The sequence below is a fragment of the Equus asinus genome, chromosome X, assembly GCF_041296235.1.
Source record: "Equus asinus isolate D_3611 breed Donkey chromosome X, EquAss-T2T_v2, whole genome shotgun sequence".
Taxonomy (NCBI): Eukaryota; Metazoa; Chordata; class Mammalia; order Perissodactyla; family Equidae; genus Equus; species Equus asinus.
This window is the reverse complement of record NC_091820.1, coordinates 38,244,666-38,264,793: the sequence shown is the minus strand read 5'-3', so window position 1 is coordinate 38,264,793 and position 20,128 is coordinate 38,244,666. Positions and strand designations below refer to the sequence as shown.

The window sequence follows — 20,128 nt, the reverse complement described above, 5'->3', positions numbered from 1 at the left end:
CTTACCAGAACTTGAGCTCACAAGCTGATGAAGCAAGTTTCCCGTACGGGCCACCAGAAATGATGCGGGGTCGGTGAGCAGAGGAGTCGAAAGAAAGATTTCTTGGGCTCTCAAGATCTGGCAGTAGTGCTCTTTTATTTAGAGAATAGTGTGGAATAGCATGGGGACAGGACCCATGGGCAGTCAGAGCTGCTGCTGCTGGCATGGGGACAGGACCCATGGGCAGTCAGGCTGCTGCATGGGGACAGGGCCCACGGGCAGGAGGAGCCACTGCTGCTGCCCCCACTACTGCTACCAACATGGGTGGAGAGTAAGGCCAAACCTAAGGCACAGGTATGTGAGCCATCTCTCCACAAGACAAAGGAAAGAACATGCAAAAAAGTTAAAGTGGTATCACTGCAGGTGGGGTCTGGCCATTGGGTGGTCCCACCACTTTTAGATAGGAATCAAATCAGATTAAGTAAAGGCCAGAAGCCACCACCCTAAATACTATCTTCAGCTAAAGAGAATACTGACTAGAGGCGGGGATAGATGGGGAAGGGACATTCAAAGAGTCAAAAGAAGAAATATGCTACGTTAGTGTGTGAATATGTGTGAAGCACTATGCAATTAGGTTAGCCTTTAAGAGCCAAATATAGAGATGTTAAACACAGAAACTTTGGTCATTGTTTTTTTTTCTAAGCAGCATCATCATCCACTTTGTAACCTTGTTTATCCTACCCAAACATCTTCTCTTTCACACAAACTTGTGAATAATTGTACAAATCAACATTTTAAATACACTTTCAGTTTGCATTTGGTTTGAAAGGGCAGTTAAGATAACAAAAATGGGACCTGTGTAATGCAATTGTTATGAATAATGGCAAAATGAAATTTAAATGAACTGAACTATTGGCCTTCATCAAATCACTGTCTGTCTGTTAGTCCCAATAAGTATCTTCCAGCCTCTGATATAGCCTACCTAATTTAGTTTAAGCAATAACTATGACCATTTAGAAAATGGGCAGTGATACCAATGATTATTGGACATTATTTACTATGGACCAATACATATGAGAATTCCATTTCTTTTTCTTGTGAATTGCTTTCCAGCCAAGAGAATGAACAATATCATTTAGAGCAGCTTTATGCAACCATACTAAAGAGAAAAATTAGATAGCTATTCTGAACATCTCTGCAATGGTGCTGCATAGTTACTTCTGTCAAGTATTTATGTTATGTCTGTATTGTGCATATCTGTCTGTCCTTTCCTGTGAGTGATTGAAGCAGTGGAGGGAGAAAATAAAAGACTTTTAAAAGCTATAAACATTCTCTCTTTTTTTTTTTTATTTCAAAGGGCAGCTGTTGAAGGAAAGTGGACTCAGATATGTTGCAGTTTCCTTTTAGGCAGCGGCTAATTAGGCAGCTAAGGTCTGTTCTATTGCCTTGCTGTAGCAAATGACTTACAGCTATTTTTGAGGAGTGGGCTTAGCTTGGCAGGGGCAGGCTCCGCCCTCTTATAATTATGAAATTCCCCTCTTCTGATTTCCTAGAATATTTGCTTACTGTCTGTATAATTCATCTGACATTTACTAGATGTGGTCTTGCAGGGTTAATTAACTTTTCCTGTTCCTGGGTCACCTACGTTGAAAGCCTGGAGGGCAGGTTCTCTCTCCTTTTCTTTGTATCTGCCACGATACTGGGCACACAGCTGAGCTCAAGAAACAAATGATGGTTTTGGAATTTCAGGCAGGAAATATAATTCAGAAGCCACAGAATCATGGACTCTGTAATAATGACAAAAAACTTGCTTAGCTATTTGAGTGTGCAGCCTTCTGGGATCAATAATTGTCACACTTTAGTGTGCCTCAGAATCACCTAGAGGGCTTATTAAAACAGATAGTTGGGCCCCATCCCAGAGTTTCTAATTCCCTGGGTCTGCAGTGATGTGGGGTCAGTGAGCTGAGGAGTCGAAAGAAAGATTTCTTGGACTCTCAAGATCTGGCAGTAGTGCTCTTTTATTTAGAGACTAGTGTGGAATAGCATGGGGACAGGACCCATGGGCAGTCAGAGCTGCTGCTGGCATGGGGAGCTGCTGCCGCCAGGGCTGCTGCTGCAAACATAAGTGGAGAGTAAGGCTAAATTTAAGGCATAGGTATGTGAGTTATCTCTTTACAAGACAAAGGGAAGAATATGTAAAAAGAGTTGTTAAAATGACATCAGTGCCGGTAGGGTCTGGTTATTGGGTGGTCCTATCACTTTTAGATAAGAATCAAACTGGATTGAGTAAATGGCAGAAGTCACTGCTTAAATATTATCCTCAGCCAAAGACAAAAGAGGATTTTGGGGGAGGGGGTCAGTTACATGAGGTTGCCAGACAGTAACCAACTTAAGTTCTTGCCTTTGGCATTGATTAAGAGTTTCTAGAGATAAGGTCATTTCTCTGCTTCCTGGCACAGAGAGGGAGGCATCTTTACAGATGGAGGTTTCCTTTACAAATGTAAATGTTTCCCAACAAAGGGCAAGCAAACTCGCTCCTGGGAGCCTGCTTCTCATCTACAGTTTTAAAATTAACCAGCCTAAAATCCTCATCATGCAGTGGGGCCCGAAAATTTGCCAGGTACTGTTTTTTGCATGCATTATCTCATTTAATTCTCACACAGCCTTATGAAATGCGTACTATTTTAATCCCAATTTTATTAATGGGGAGCTGGAGCACAGAGAGGCCATTTGTGTGGTGGTATGAATAGATCAGGCGCTAGCCGCTTCCATCATCTTGGTGTGTGTGTGTGGCGGGGGGGGGGGGTATGTGTGTGTGCGAAGTGATTAGGCTGCCTTTTCTTTCTTCTAGGGTCCGAAGACGCGGAAGAGAAATTCTCTGAGAAAAAGAAAAGTATAAAGGATACCTTCTCTGATCTTTTGGCCCCATCTGGTGGTTTGGAGTGTGACTGAACAAAGTGTTGAGCTGTTGTCTCCCCCTGCTGGTGAGAATGGTGGGGTCGGTCCCGCCGCCTCTGAGATCGTTTTTCTGAGGCGGTTTTGTGTGGAGGCGGTTTTGTGTGGAGGCGGTTACCCGGAGGCGGTTAGTACCCTTTCCGTCTGCTCTTCTCCGTGTTTTGTTTTGTTTTATTTCCGTTTCCGACTGGTGGGGAGCTCCTTTCCAATGCGTAGCTTTTGTCCCAATCCATCTATGGCTTGTTAAAGGTTCAACTTATTTTCTAGGTATTAAAAGAGCCTTTGCCTTACACATACAAATATATGAATATATCCTGTGTCAGAGCTGGAGATGTGGCTGAGGGAACTTGTTAATCAGAATTTTTTTTTCCTGTTAAACCAAGAAACTTGTCTCAAACATCTAACAAAAAACATACTTAAACATAGTATTAATTGGTGACAAAACTTTTATCCTTCCTTCCCTCTAGATAGTATCTTTATCAGTGAATTAATGTTTCAAAGAAGGACCATGATGGAGAGGAAGGGGATCTGGAAGCATGAAGCCTTTCAGATTTCCTCCTGGCACTTGTAGGCATCCTCCCCAAAACACACATCCTTAAGGATCCCCTTAGTTTTAGGGACGTTAAAATGGGATGAAGACTGGCCTAGTCTTCAGCTTTGTCCTGTAGTTGCCCCCATGGGGATGTCAGGCTTAGACCTTCTGTGCCTGTTGCTCTCAAATCCAGATGGTAAATGAGGGTATTAAGTTCATGTGGCTGCTAGGATGTCACAGCTGCTTGGAAAATGTGCTTCCACACAGTACAAGATCGCCCAATGCAAAAGCCTATTTTGCCAAGGCATTCCTCAAATTAAAAGGGAAATTGGTGATTCCTCCCTGTTAGGGTCACTCCGCATCCTAAAAGTAGCATATTTGTGTATGTTATATTTATTGATGCATTTCTTTAATAGCCCCATCATAAAGGTGTGCCTAATTTCAAGGAAAGCAGTGACTATCCAACTCTGTATAGAACCGAACAGTGGCTCATGTACTTAGCCACCCAGTAAGTACTCTTGGTGAGATTATGACAATACTGGTTGTGTTGACAAGAATAACATGTTCAACCACATGTGTGCTCTGAAATCCTTAGCAGTTTTATATTCACCTTACTTTGGCGCTTAGCACATTCTGTCTTGTAATTATTTCATTATGAGCTTTATCTTTCCAAATGCGGAAATGCTTGGGGAGAATGACTGTGTTTTACTCATTTACCCTGCAAGGGATATCACTAGGCTCATATATATTAGTAAGTGCTTAAGGATATTTACATAATTGAAAATTAGTGTGTACACCTGAAACTAATATAATATGTCAATTATATCTCAATTTAAAAAAGAAAGAAAGAAAATTAGTGGTAATGGTTGTTCAACTGCTATTCCCAGAGCCATATAGAAAGTGCGTGGCCTCCGCCAAGAACATTGGACTTCCTTGGTCCAAACTGCCTGGCTTACTGCAGTAACTTCCTAACTGGTTCCACTGAGTCTTTTCTTGCCATTCTTCAACAGATTTTTTAAAAAAGAACCAATATATTTTATCAGCCATAGCTAGTTTTTTACAACAGCTTTATTGAAATACAATCCAAATACCATATAAGTCGCCCATTTAAAGTGTACAATTCAGTGATTTTTAGTATATTCATAGAGTTGTGCAACCATCACCACAATCAATTTTAGAACATTTTCATCACTATTAAGAACGCTCATACCCTTTAGCTGTCACAGCCCAACTCCCCCAACCCTATACCTCCCCAGCTTTAGGCAACCACTAATCTTCTTTGTCTCTATAGATTTGCCTATTCTGGACATTTAATATAAGTGGAATCACACAATATGGTCTTTTGTGACTGACTTCTTTCACTTAGCATAACTTTTCCCAGTAGAGAGTTGTGACAACATGTGTAAAATGTTGTTTATGAGGGAAGCTGATTAGAGACTCAGTGCCAAGCCTTTTTATTGGGGGCTGGTCAGGCAGGCACCCTCTGCCTAGCACATACCAAAACTCTGAAGTCTCAGGAGGAAAGCTGGTGTCACCATAAACCATGTTGTTTGCACAGTCAAGGTATAGTGAGCTACTCTTATTAGTTAGGGTGGTGGTCAGGTGGTCCAACTCCCCAAATCCAACTTCTGCAGATCCTAGCCAAGGGCCAACATTGTCAGTAGGATTTTCAAATAATAGCATTCTCAGGCATGCTATGCTAACTCTTTTCTACACAGATTTTGATAGGGATTGCATTGACTCTGTAGGTCAATTTGAGGAGGATTGCCATCTTAACAATATTAAGTATTTCAATTGATGAACATGGGATGTCTTTACATTTATTTAGGTCTAATTTCTCTCAGTGATGTTTTGTGGCTTTCAGTGTACGTCTTTACCTCATTTGTTAAATTTATTTCTAAGTATTTTATTCTTTTTGATGCCATTGTAAGTGGAATTGTTTTCCTTTTTCCTTTTTTTTGTGAGGAAGATTGGCCCTGAGCTAATGCCTGTTGCCAGTCTTCCTCTGTTTTTCTGTGTGTGAGCTGCCGCTATAGCATGGCCACTGATAAGTAGTGTAGGTCCGCACCCAGACTTGAACCCGGGCTGCCGAAGCTGAGCACACCGAAATTAATCACTAGGCCGCTGGGGCTGGCCTGGTGTTAATTATTCTTTAAATGTTTTGTTTATTTCTCCAGTGAAATCATCTGGATCTGGAGAGTTCTTTTTTTTTATTTTAAAATTACAAATTGAATTTCTTTAAAAGTATGGAGCTACTCAATATTTAATTGATGTATTTTATATTGAGTGTATTGTGGAAGTTTGTAATTTCCAAGGAATTTGTCCATTTCAACTAAATTGGCAAATTTATGTGTGGAGAGCTCATAGTATTCCCTTAATATCCTTTGGATGTCAGTAGGGTCTGTAGTGATGTCCTTTGTTTCATTTCTGATATTATTAATTTGTCTTTCTTCTTTGTCAGTCTTGCTAGAGGTTTGTCAATTTTATTGATCTTTTCAAAGAACCAGTTTTTTGTTTCATCGATTTTCACTATTGGTTTTTCTCTTTTAAATTTCATAAATTTCTGCTTTTATCTTACTTTCTACCTTATGCTTCTTTGGATTTATTTTCCTCTTCTTTTTATAGTCTTGAAATGGAGCTTAGATTATTGACTTTTAAGACTTTTCTTCTTTTCTAATGTAAGCAGTTAGTGCTATAAATTTTCCTTTCAGTACTGCTTTAGCTGTGTCCCACAAATTTTGATACATTATATTTTCATTCTCATTCAGTTCAATGTATTTCTTGATTTGCCTTAAGACTTCCTCTTTGATTGATGAGGTGTGTTGTTTACTTTCTTAGTGTTTGGGGATTTCCTGTTATTTTTGTTATTGATTCCATTGTGGTCAGAGAACACACTCAGTTATGATTTTAAATTTGCTGAGGTTTGCTTTCTGATTGAGGGTATGGTCTATTTTGGTGAGTGTTCCATGGGAGCTTGAAAGGAATGTGTATTCTGCTGTTATTGGGTGGGGTGCTCTATAAGGGTTGATTAGATTCTCATATTGATGGTTTTGTTAAGTTCTTTTATATTCTTGCCAATTTTTTAATCTAGTTGTTCTATCAATTATCGAGATGAGGTTTTGAAGTCTCCAACTATAAATGTGGATTAGTCTATTTCTTCCTTGAGTTCTCTCAGATTTTGCTTCATGTATTTTGCAGCTCTGTTGGTTGGTGCATACACCTTTAGGATTTCTGTGTCTTCTTGGAGGATTGATGCTTTTACCATTATATAATATTCTTCTCTGTCCCTGGTAGTTTACTTTGCTCTGAAGTTTACCTTATCTGATATTAATATAGCTGCTCCTGCTTTTTAAAAATTAATGTATGTGTGATATATCTTTTTTCCACTTTTTAATTTTCAACCTACTTATACCATTATATTTGAAGTGGGTTTCTTTTTGGCAATATATCATTGGATCATATTTTTTTAATCCACTCTGCCAATCTCTGTCTTGTAATTCCTCTACTTAAATGATTTACATTTCATGTGATTATTGATCTGTTAGGGCTTCAGGCCACCATTTTATCTTTTTATTTTCTTATTTTTCCCTCTGTTTCTCATTTATATGTTTTCTTTTTCCTGCCTTCCAGTTACTTGAACATTCTTTTGAATTCCATTTTGGTGTATCTATAGTATTTTTGAGTGTATCTCTTTGCGTAGCTTTTTTAGTGAATACTTGAGGTTTTACATTATATACAACTTATCACAGCCTACTGGAGTTGACATGTTACCTGTCTGAGGGAAGTGTAGAAACCTTTACTTTACCCTCCTCCATCTATATTATTGTTTTAAACATTTCCTCTACATACATTGAGAACCACATCAAACAGTTATAATTTTTGCTATAACTGTCAAACAAAATTAAGAAAAAAGCACCAGAAGGAAGATCTATTGTATCTACCTGTATTTTTGCTCTTTCCACTGTTCTTTCTTCCTGATGTTGCAAGATTCCTCCTATTACCACTTTTTCTACTTTGTGAACTTTCTATTCTTTTAAGGTGGGCATGTGAGAATGACTTGATTTCCCTTTCACTCCTGAAGGATATTTTCCTTGCATAGAGAATTCTGAGTTGACAGTTCTTTTCTTTTAGTGCTTTGAAAATATTGTGTCACCTCCTTCTGGCCTGCATGGTTTCTGATGAGAAATCCATTGCCATTCCAAAAAAAATCTGCCCCTATTAGAAAGGTGTCTTTTCTATTTTGCTGATTTCAAGGTTTTTTCCTTTGTGTTTAGTTTTCAGAAGTTTAGTTATGATGTGTCTTTGTTTGAATTTCTTTGGGTTTATCCTGTTTGGAATTCGTTTAGCTTCTTGAAGCTGCGAGTTTATGTCTTTCTCAAATTTGGGAAATTTTCAGCCTTATTTCTTGGAATGAATATTTTTGTAGAAAGATTGCCAGAAGTAGAATCTCTGGGTAAAAGAGTTTAAACATTTAAAATTCAATAGGTATTTTCAAATAATCCTCCCAAAGTTTATGGCAGTTTTTACTCCTATTAACAGTGAGTAAAAGTGCCTGTTTACCCACCGCTTTACCAACAGAAGTTATTATTAATCTATTAAACCTTTGCCAATGTCCCAAATAAAAACAATGAATTGCTGTTTTAATCTGCATTTACTTTTAGTGAAATTGAGCATATTTTAATGTTTATTTGCCACTTGTATTTCTTCTCCCATTTTTCATTTTCTTGCCAATTTTCTCAAGGGATGGTTCATCTTTTTCTTGTTGGTTGTGAAGTAATTTTTGTACATTTTGGAAATTATTCCTTTGTCATTTGTGTTGCCAATGTTTTTGCAGGTTGTTGTTAGATTTTTTAACCTTGTTTTTTGTTTGTTTTGCCAAAAAGAAATTTTAAATTTTTAGCTACTAAAATTGAGTCTTTTGCCTTCTCTAGATTTTTTTTGTCTTGTTTAGAAAGGTTTTTCCATCTGCAAGATTATAAAAATATTCTTTTATATTTTGTCTAGTATTTCCATGGTTTCAATTTCTCAGTTAAATCTTGGATCTACCTGAAATATATTTTCATGTGAAAGTGAGGTAGATAACAGCAGATCTTTTCCATTAGGATTTATTTTTTTAAAGATTCGCCCTGAGCTAACATCCTTTGCCAATCTTCCTCTTTTTTTGTTTCCTCCCCAAAGCCCCGGTACATAGTTGTATATTCTAGTTGTAAGTCTCTTTAGTTCTTCTATGTGAGCTGCTGCCACAGCATGGCCACTGAGAGACAAATGGTGTGGTTCTCTGCCTGGGAACCCCACCTGGGCCGCCAAAGTGGAGCATGCTGAACTTTAACCATTAGGCCATCAGGACTGGCTCTCTATTAGGTTTTAATACAGGGATGTAGAGGGGAGGAAAAATGAGAGTTTATGAGAATGTTGTATGCCTGGGAGGAGGGAAATACTGGAAAATGGTAGAGACAAAGGGCTGTCTCCTCTTTTCTCAGTGTTCTCTCTAAGTGCTACCCAAAGGAAAGATTAAGTCAACTGGAGGTGTGAAAGTTGAGAGAAAAACAAATTTAAAAAATTTTGGAAAAATAGTAACTTTACCCAATGACTTTTTTGTTTTTGTGAAAAGCTGGGAAGAAATAGGAAAAATGAAATTGCTTGTTTTGTGATTTTTGCATTGCTGTTGTTTTGGTGGATGGACCTTTTCCTCTCATGACTAAAGAAGACTTACAGTAATTTGTGTTAATACTATATTTCCTTTATATTGCATCCCAGCAGGACACTTGTCTACAGTGATGACCTTAAAGGAAGATCCTCATTTACTTAGTTAACGGATATTTTTCAATCATCTGTCAAGGAGGCAGGTATGGGCTAATGCTTACGTGTTTGGTCTTTGGAATCAGACTGCTTGGGTTTAAATCCCAGTCTGACAGCTTACCAGCTGTGTGATCTAGGGCAAATGACTAAACTTCCCTGTGCTTCAAGATCTACTTCTGCAAAATGGGGATATTAGCACGTCATTATATTGTTGTGAGTGTCAGAACAGTGTCAAACATATAGTAAGCAATCAATAAATGTAAACTATTATTAATGCTAACCATTGGAGTTAGGACACAATAGATATGGTCCTTGTAGTTATGGATCTTGTATTCTTGAATGGGGAGGTAGGTTACAAAATTACAAATAGCAATAATTACTCTAAAAGAAATGTAAGGGGCTGAGATAGAGTATAATGGAGTGGGTGGAGAATCCTACTTTAGATAACATGGTCAGGGAAGGCCTCTCTGAAGAGGAGACATTTAAGCTGAGACTTGAAGCATGAGGAAAAAAAACAAGAATGGTGGGAAGATTGTTTCAGATAGCGGGAACACCACGTGCAAAGTTCCCGTAAGGCGAGAGATTCTGGTACAGTCAAAGCTTTGAAAGAAGACGATTATGGCTGGAATGGAGTGAATGAGAAAGAGAGTGTTATGAGACGAGGTTGATGAGATAGGGAGGACTTGCAGACCAGAGTAAGGAGTTTGGATTTTATTTTAAGTTCTGTAGTAAACCACTAAAGCAGGAGAGGGACATGATAGAATTTTTCTTTTTTTTAAAAAAGATTGCTCTTGCTGTTGTGTTGTATTTGCATTAGAGAAGGGCAAGATTAGAAAGGGGGAGAGCAGCTTGGAGGCTCTTGACAATGGTTCAAATGAGAGACTGTGGTGGCAGTGGAGATAGACAAAACTAGATGGAAATAAGATATATTTTTGAGGTAGAATCAACAGGATTTGCTGAAGGATTGGATATGGGAGGGAAAGGTGATGGAAAAGAGTTTGAATCAAGGATGATACCGGGTTTCTGACTTGATTAACAGGCTGCTTATTGTTAGTGCCATTGAATCAATTCTGACTCCTAGTAACCATGTGTACAGCAGGGTGGAACCCTGCCTGGTCTTTTTGTGCCATCCTCCCATCTTCCACTGCTCTAACAGACAATACTCCACTGCTATTCATAGGGTTTTCATGGACAATTTTTTCAGAAGTGAGTGGCCAGATCCTTCTTCCTAGTCTGTCTTAGTCCGGAAGCTCTACTGAAACCTGTCCACCACGGCTGACCCTGCTGGTATTTGAGATACCGGTGGCATAGCTTTCAGCATCACAGCAACACGCAGCCACCACAGTATGAAAACTGACAGATGGGTGGTATGGTTCCCTGACTGAGAAACAACCCTGGGCCATGGTGACGAGAGGCAGACTCTTAACCACTAGACCACCACGGCTGGCTAACAGGCTTGATGTAGTACCACTTTCTGAAATGGGGAACATTGGAGGAAGGATCAGGTTTGGTGAGGGTTGTGAACATGTTGAGTCTGAGGTGTCTATTAGACATCCAAATGGAGAAGTGGAGTAGCCAGTTGGATTTATGAATCTGGAGTTCAGGGCCAGCTTTTAGAGATATTTAAAGTCATGAATCTGGATGAAATAACCTAGGGAGATTACAAAGAGAAGAGGGCCTGGGATGATGTGAATATTTTACCTTTAATGTAGAAGCAATGAGATACTAAAAGGAGAATGGGCTAATAATAAAGGTAGGGATGTAGTTTAGTAGTAGAGTATCTGCTGTATATGCAAGAAGTCCTAGATTTTCTTTCTAGCATCTCCATTTTCTCTTTGCCTCCTCAGAGCACAGGGCAGGGCTATAAATTTTTCAAGTTTTTTGTCAATTACTCATATGTATTTTTTCTAGTTCTTGGAACAAAGCAGGTGCTCAGTAAATATTTGTTGAATGAGAATATCTGGGTTAGAGTACCTGCTTTGTTACAATGAAGATTTGCGATATTGGGCAGCTAGCAAGTTATAATTTTGTTATCTGTAAAATGGCAGTAATAAAAGCACCTATCTTTCTGGACAGGATTTAAGACAATAAAAATTTATAGCAATTAGCACAGAATTAGTGCTGAATTAATGTTAGCTACTATTAGCTGTCAGCACTTCAGGTGCTTATCCATAAAATAGGGGCAATAATTTCTGTCCTGCTTCCCTCACAAAGCCATTTGTGAAGCTGCAGAAGTTAATGTTTGACTCTACAAAGGGTTATTAAAATTAATGTTTTAATTTACATTATACAGCCGATCTCCCCTCTCCTCCATCAAGATTATTTAAATGAAAACGCATCTTTAAAGAGACCCAGTACTCCCGCCTGTCAGCCCACCCGGACCCAACCAATTGTACTCGAAACCACGCCCACTGCGGAGTCTATTAGCCGCAGAATTCCGTTTAAAAACACCCAGTCCCGCCCCTCCTTGCTAAGCAGCGCACGTCGCAACTCTGCACGCTGATTGGCTCCTGCTGGCCAATCACCACTGTGCTTCCTGTTGGGGTTGTAATTTTCAAAATTCGCCGCTGGGCCGATTGCTGGGAGCACAGGCTAGGTTGAGACGGACACCGGTCGCTACGACACGGAGCTGTGTTTATTTCCTGGGCCTCTCCTGGTCTAGGAGTGCGTTCATGGTCTTTCCTGTTCTGCTCTCAATCTCGATGTGAGGTAGGCGCTTTTGGGCTTGTACTGCTCGCAAAAATGCCCAGCTCTGTTGCACGTGGGTCGGTCTCCGAGCGTCGCTCCAGCCCCTTGTTACACGCTGCCTTCACTTGCGGCGTTGCACGGCGTCCCTGCTAGAAACTTTTGTTTCGTTCTGCTGTCGGTCAGCAGTCTGTGGAATGAGCCCTGTAGGAGGTTGGGCAGGGAGTGTGTATTAGAGGGTGAGATGGCAAAGACTGGGTCCCAGCTTTTAGATGGAGAGACCAGTACACGTGCCTGAATCGGAGTACGTTTACAAAACGTCTTTTCACAAGTGAAAGTGTGCAGGGTCAATTTAATGAACAAGGCGTATTTAAGTCAGAGAATGCTACTTGAGGGATGTCTTGTGAACTACAGGTTGAAGGATATGATACGAAGGAGGATGAAAACACGTGTCCCCTCTCCCCTGTTATCCCCATTATCTCCACTGGCTCTCTTCTATCCCCGCCTCCAATGCCCTCACCTCGGGCTTTCCCACTGCTCTCAGCTATGATCCACCTAGAATGTCAGAGGTCTAAGGGATCCTAGAACAGTGCTTCTTAAACTTTAAAGTGCATACAAGTCACCTGGGGATATTGTTAATTTTCACTTTGTGATTTAGTAGGGCTAAAGCGCTAACAAGCTCCCAGGTGGTGATAATATTGCTGGTCCATTGACCATGGTTTGAGTAGTGAAGAGGCTCTGGTCCCATTACCTCATTTTATTAGGTGGGGAGATGAGGCCTAGAGAGGGAACAGGGACTTGCTCAGTGACACCCAGACAGCTGGGGGCAGGGTCAGAACTCGACTTCAGGCATCTTTACAAGCCCAGCGCTGCTTTGACTCACACCGTGCTGCTCTCTCTCCCCAGTGTCTTGGTGTCTGTAACCAGCCTTTATCTATAAAATGAAGTCGCCACTCTTCCCTGTAGACTGTCTCGACAGTTTTGGAGTCTGAGCAGTTGGGCTTCTAAACAAGCCAACTTGCCCCTGTGTGGGTTTCAGCACCATCCCTGGGAGGCACAATGGGGTCTCCGACACTTATCAGTATGTATGTAGGGGACATGGAAAGTGGAAAGGATTCTAATTTTCTTGTCCAAGTGAGGCTCAGGGTTCTGTCGGTGGTAGAAGTTGGGAGTGCTCTGCAGAGTGTCCTTTTATGAAAGTGTGTTTTTGGTGGTGTCAATCCACCAAATGTGGGCTAGGAGGGGGCCACATAGAGAGCGGTTGGGGTGCGAAGAGCCCAGGGACCATCTCAGACCCCAGCTCCAGCCCTCTCCTAGTGGCAGGGAAATCAGTTACTTAAAGCAGTGTGTGTCCCCCAAAGCAAGTGATTAGTGTTCAGGATAATGAAGGTGGTATTGACCATCATCTGAATAACCTTATTTTCTCTGAGGTTTTAGTTAACCTGTGATGTTATCAGCTGACAGTTTTCTAGCCTGTTGACTCCAGCCTGATTTTTTCTTTTTCCTTGAAAGATAAAGGTTTCAGAACGTGAGTCGTTGGTCATCCATTAAAAAAATCGCATGGGGTGTGAATAATAATAGTGGAGTAAGTGGTTTTCATACAGTGCAGTTAAGGGTGGGTGCATCCAATTTAGCTTTGTTGCTGCTTGGCTGAGTTTTGAGGGGTGAGAGGGAAAATAGGTTTGGATTTGGGGGAAGAGGAGGAGAGTAAGACACACCATTTATTCTGAGTGCCTACCGTGTGTTAGGCTTCGCACATACGAATTTAAATTTGAGCCACATGATACCTCTGCAAGTAAGTGCTGGTATATCTCTTTTGCAAAAGAGGTTCAGAGATGCTAAGTTGGCTGGTTTAGAAGCCCAGTTGCTTCTTTAAAAAGCCTGTGCTCATTCTACCTCCTCACACAACCACACTATGGCCTTTCTCTGTGGACCGTGGACTTTTTTGAAATGTTTTTGAGTGTGATGAGAGAGACTTTGTGGTATTATAGAAAGAGCCCTGGGAAGAACTGGGCGATCTATGTTGCTTAATAGTTTGTCCTGGGTAGTAAGTCACTTAACTCATCTGGGACTATGAAATGGAAAGAATTGTACCTGCCCTGCTTACCCTCTGTTTTATTGTGAAGATCAACTGAGGTAATAAATGTGGAGGCATGTACTTGTGCTGACCTTTCCTCACCGACAAAATGTTTAATACTTCTCCATCCAAAGGAAAACCCAAATCAGCCTTTCTCCTTTCTTAAACCTTCCCCTGAAGGTGCAGTCTTCTCTGCTTCTTTTTCTTACCTACCAGCGTGGTCCCAGCCTAGCCTTCAGCCCCCTTCTAACTCCTCCCCAACACATTCTTTATACTCCACATTCCAGACAACTGGGACATCCCTGAACCTGCCGTGCTTTACATGTTCAAGCCTCTGCCTGGGCTCAGGTTTTCTTTGCCTGGAAAACTCCCGAGTCTACTTGGGAACTTGTTTGTCGTTTGAGTCCAGATCAAATCAAATAGAACATCCTCTGTGAAGTCTTCCTCCACTCCCTGTCTCCCACAAGATTGCTCACTTTCTATTATGTTTCTATAGTACTTTGTATCTACCTTTATTAAATCATTTGTCACGTTTTTCTGTTACTGTTAGAGCTGTGCGTGTGAATACTTCTAGGATAAGATCCGTGATTTATTTGTGTTTGTATCTCCATTGCCTGAAGTATCTGGTACATGGTGGTAAGTTTGTTGCATTGCCTTTAGGATCTCTCTTAGGGAAGCGTGTGTTTTGTCAAATTTAGTTAATTTGGGGATTGAATGTGGGTGTAGCTGGAAGGGCAGTTGTATGTAAGTGGGCAGGGTCTCTGGTGTATCCAAATATCCTCCTAATAATGTATTTGCTTGTAAGACACATTAAGTGTATCCTAACTATTGAGGAATCACAAACTAAAAGAACCTTAAGGAATATAAAATGAGGTCCCACACTGAGATGGGGTGAAGATAGGACTCTCCCAAGGGCTGTAATAACTGTTAAATTTTTATGTCAAATGTTTTCAATAAATTAGTTCTTTCTGCTATCTCATCTTTTTAATTTTTTTTTCTCTAGCAGGTGTCTGGAACTGGATTACAGTTTCTTCTGACTGAACGCAGCCTTCAAATACTCTCTGGCATATCATGCGTACATGTGTGTGTGCAATGCATCCTTTTATCTTCTCTGTAGCATCATTATAATTGCCATGGCCAGGACCCCATGCCTTTTAAAGAACATTAACCCTACCAGCTAGCCTTCATACTGTGTTATCTGTCATGTTCTTGATTGTTTTCAATGTAAAACTTTCATGTAATTTGTCCTCAGTGTTCCTAGGCCTAAACTAGGGACTAGGCCAAAGTCCCACTGCCCACAGAGGATGGCAGGCACTGTATTGGGCTTTTACATAGAGTATCTCATTTAATTTGAGCAGTGCCCTTTAAGAGTTAGGTATACTTATCCCTCGTTTACAGATGAGATAACTGAAGCCCAAGGACTTTAAGCCACTTGCCCCAGGTTAAGTCTGGTAGGACCCAGGTTTGAACCCAGATGTGCCTAACTCAAAGTCTGTTTCCTCCTAGGGATGCTATAGAGAGACTGGGTTTTCTGAAGAATTTCCAGAGAATTCTGTGATGTTTCTGGTGAATGGTGTTTTAAAGAGTTGCTTTTTCATTGTAGCCGTGCATTGGATAGACGCTGCTGAATCTGTAAGAGATGCCACTGTCACTACCACCCCGAAGCTCTGAACCTGAGACTAAGAAATCTCAGTCCAGCAAAATTGTGCCCAGTGGTCATGGCCGACCTGAAAAGGTTAGAGCAAGCTGTCTCTTCCAACAGTGTCCTGAGTAGCCTCCTCATGTGTTTGCTTAGTCCCTATACTCACCCCTACATCTTTCAGAATATGTGTGGTTTAATCTGAGAAAATGGGAAGGAGTGGCAGCTCTTGTAGTTGGAGAAGACCAGAAAATTAGAACTTGGAGAGAAAGTGTGAACTCTTCTTCCCCATAAATGCGTGGCTGAAATGAAGGCCACCCTCTCCAACCTTCAAAAGCAAACAACACTTAGATTTCATTAAGGATCATGTCTCTACTCTTACTTTCTCTGAGATGCTCAAAGAACCTTGCCAGGAGGGTGCTTGATACATCCTGGGGAGAGTATGAAGATTAGGTCAACAAACGTAATTTCATGCTTTTTACAGCTATTAAATTTGAAGAATGGGTACATTTTGACTCTGCTGTTTTGACCTTGTGGATAGTCAGACATTGTCATTCCGACCCAGGGATGTTCTATGTTCATCATCATACATATTTTAATCAGAATTTTACTAACACTGATGAATTGTCGTTAAGAGAGTATTTCATGGAACAAACATCATTAGGTCCATTTAATTTCCTTGATTGGCTTTCTCTTAGCACAGATAAACATTTTCTAATCATTTTCATTTTGCTAAAATAATTTTCATGGATGGGCCAAATGTTTTTTTTCTATGTAAATTTGGCAAGAAAGATTTGATACGTTGATCAGATATTTGTCCATATCAAATTTTCTGATTAGAGTTCTGCCATTGTAAGTTTTCTTTGGTGGCATTATTTTTCCAAATCCAACTTTCTTGGGGCACATTTTGCAAATCTAAATTTTATTGAATTCAGTTTCACCTGTGAATTTTATTTGGGGCTGATTGTTTCTACCAGTAATATTAAGTAGGAATTGGATAACAAACCGATAGTTTATTTCTTAGCTAATTTGTAAGAAAATAATATCTTTTGCTAATTATTTCCACTAGGATTATTTATCATGAACTAGATAAAAGACTAGTAGTTTACTTATTTCTTAGCTTAATCATTTAGAGAACAGAAGTAATTTTTCTCAGCTCTTTCAGGATTGCTCTACTCTTCTGGATTGGTCTATTGTATTAGGAATCCAAGTCTCTAAATTTCTGATCACTTACTGTGTCGTGTACTAACTCTTCATGGTATAGATGGAGAACAGAGCAAATAAATGATCTGACCCTGAAGTTCTGCTTCACATAGCAACTCTCTGATATAGGTAGGGCAGAGTTTGTTCTCATTTCATAAAGGAAATCTGATACTAAGGAAAGTTTTACCAAATAAAGAACTGTTAGGGAGTAGAAGAACCCTGCAATGTGATTGACCTGAACACTTAACCCCGTAGAGATGGTCTTACTTGTTTGGGAGTGGGATCAGGCATGTACAGATATACAATACCTAGAAAGCAAACCCCCTTTGCTCCAAAATATTCACCCTTCCTCCCTTCCCCCATCCCTCCCTTGTATACACTAACAATTATGGATTACTATGAATTAACAAATTCCTTTCTTAAAATTTTTCCCTGTGAAATTTAAAATCCTATTGGACTATATACTTTTAAAATACTATTTCTGTCCATTTACAGTTTATACAGACATTTTTTTGCTTGTATTCTCTTATTTGGTCCTCAAATAAGGTAGGTTATCATTCCAATTTTACTGATAAGAAAATTGTGGCTCAGAGTTTAAGTGACTTATCCAAAGTCAACAGCTAGTGAAGAGCTGATCTTGGACTAGTATCTAGGAGTGTGTGTTATTGTCCTTACTGGGAATGTCTTAAATCAACTACTTAACATAAGAGACACTTAAATATTTGTTAAATGATTAAGTTAATTTACATGCCAGCATCCATATTAAAGGGATGACCAGGAGTGGCAGGGGGTGGTGCTGATGGTTAATCGTGGATAGGATAACCATAAATATGGGAGGAGTAAGAGGGAAAATTAGCTTCACCAAGCTGTTTAACTCATTCTGAGAGTTACACTGGAGGTCATCTTGTCTCCTCATAGACTTGTCCCCAACATCAATGATTCTTCTTCAGGGACTCTCTAAGCAGCAGTGAGTGCTGAAATTTCCTTTTGTTGTAGTTTATTGGGGTTTATTATATGCATCCCCCAGTATATGCTTGGAGATTCTGGAGTTTCCCCCTGAACCCCAAAGATGACCTGAAGTCCCTGAAAAGGCTGTTCACAATTGGATATGCTCATTTACCTCTTTTCCTTTTTTAGAGAGGGGAGAATTACCAAGCAAAGATATCTCCATCTTCACCTCAGGGACCATTCAAAAAGAGATCAGCTTTTGAAGATCTCACCAACGTGAGTATGCTAGTCCAATCCTCTGCCATGATGTTGCATAAGGTTTAGACAACCTCTTCCTTAAGGGGCCTTTCCAGTTTACCAGACCCTGACCCTCTGGAATGTTGACGGCTGACTTTATTTGGAATCAATGACCCAATTTCAGAAACTGCAGGGGCTTTTTTGCTGGCACATACCATCTGGATTAATTGGTAGAGTTTTCTAGAAGCAGCAGAGTGATTATCAGATATGAAATTGTAGATAAATATGAAGACTATGGGATCTTGCATTTAGATAAAGTCCAGAGGTGGCTCAGCGGGCTGCCTAGGCCTTGGAGGTAAGTACTTTGATAGATTCATTGTAGTCTAGGGCAGTGTTTATCAGTTTAAGCACTATGGGCATTTGGGGCAGGGAAGTTTTTCTATTGTGTAGGACTGACCTCAGCCAACATCCGTCTCCCCCAGGCCTTAAGTTTTAGCAGCATCCCAGCCATAGTGCCCCCTGATGTTCAGAACCATTGAGGACTTCAGCTTCACGATCTAGTCCTCAATTATGGGGATCTAGAAGCTCAATTTTGATCATAATTCTTTTTTTTTTTTAAAGATTGGCACCTGAGCTAACAACTGTTGCCAATCTTCTTCTTTTTTTTCTTTTTTCCTGCTTTTTTTCTCCCCAAATTCCCCCAGTACATAGTTGTATATTCTAGTTGTGGGTCCTTCTAGTTGTGGCATGTGGGACGCCACCTCAACGTGGCCTAATGAGCGGTGCCATGTCCGCACCCAGCATCCGAACCCTGGGCCGCTGAAGCGGAATGCGCGAACTTAACCACTCGGCCATGGGGCCAGCCCCTTGATCAGAATTCTTGAGTTCACTTCCAAGTTATCCCCTTTCTGGTATTATTAAGGTATAAGCAAAAATCAGAATTAATAGTTAGAATGATATTAATTGAATATAGTGTAGAATCAGGCCAAAGGTAATCTTTGGTCTTAGAAAATAATAATAAATGATGTCTACTGAGTGCTTACCATGTGCCAGGCTCTATTCTAAACACTTTTTCCTATATCAATTCACTTACTCCTCCTATAATCCTATAAAGTAGATACTATAATTATCTCCACTTTATAGATGAGGACTTACCCAATGTTGGTTTTGAAGTCTGCTTCATCTAGGATACAGAGAACCCTGGTGAACTATTCTTGCCCTCCATAGTAGTGTCCTTCTGTGGCTACCAGAATACTTGCATCTACTAGATAATATTTTACCCCCTTGGACAGGATTGGATAAGCATTGACAAAGTTCTCTCCTTTGGATCTCAGGTCTTCTGATGCTATGCGACCACCTTTGTGCTAACACAGTCTCTTCCCCACGCAGATTACAACATGTATGACTAGGTTACAGCTTTCCACATAATGTCAGATTTACCGTAGATTGGTTGAAAGAGACCCCTCCCACACAGACCTATAAAATTTGATTCATTTCCTGACTTATTTAGCCATAGATCTAGAAACTTGGCTGACATAAGGTAGTCACATAAATCAGGAGTGGATGCCACCCATCTTACTGTAGCTTCCCTTGGCCCCCAAAGTCCCTGATGGGAGTGTGGTGACACTGTGCAAAGCAAGGTCTCAGAGCATATGAGAAACTTTCTTGCTATGTTTCAGTCCTTTTTTAAATGAAGTTTATATCACCCTTTATAAAGAACAAACACAAATAAACCAATAGGAAATACATGCAGATATCCAGGACCCTCCTGGTATTTTAATTGAATTCAACTTCTGTTGGGTCACATCCTCATCCAGGGTGGGAATGGGGAAAGCAAGGTATCCTTGAGCAGTATCTGTCTCTAACTTTCCAGAATCTCAGAAAGCTCACTTCCCTTTTGCATTCAAGTTCTGAAGGTTCACTTTGGTCGCCTTGAATGGTCTTCGGTGCTTTCCAGAGACAGTTCCATCATTACAATGTATCTAAGCCATTCCTAGGGTTGGACATTTCTGCAGATGTCTGAGCTCATCTGTTTGAGAGTAGAGGGCTCTTTTCTGTCTGAATTTTGGGAATT

At 40.2% G+C, this 20,128-nt stretch overlaps 1 protein-coding gene across 2 annotated transcripts in view; it reads left to right on the top strand.

The window, feature by feature from the left end:
* Window positions 1-11,836: 11,836 nt before the first annotated feature.
* CCNB3 (cyclin B3) overlaps window positions 11,837-20,128 on the top strand; it is a 49,269-nt gene continuing 40,977 nt past the window's right edge. For both annotated transcript variants that reach the window (XM_014827166.3, XM_044764015.2), the window contains exons 1-3: window positions 11,837-11,974; window positions 15,631-15,762; window positions 18,007-18,093. In XM_014827166.3, coding sequence (XP_014682652.1) covers window positions 15,667-15,762; window positions 18,007-18,093 — 183 coding nt within the window. In that variant the 5' untranslated portion in view covers window positions 11,837-11,974; window positions 15,631-15,666. The remainder of the gene's footprint in view (window positions 11,975-15,630; window positions 15,763-18,006; window positions 18,094-20,128) is intronic.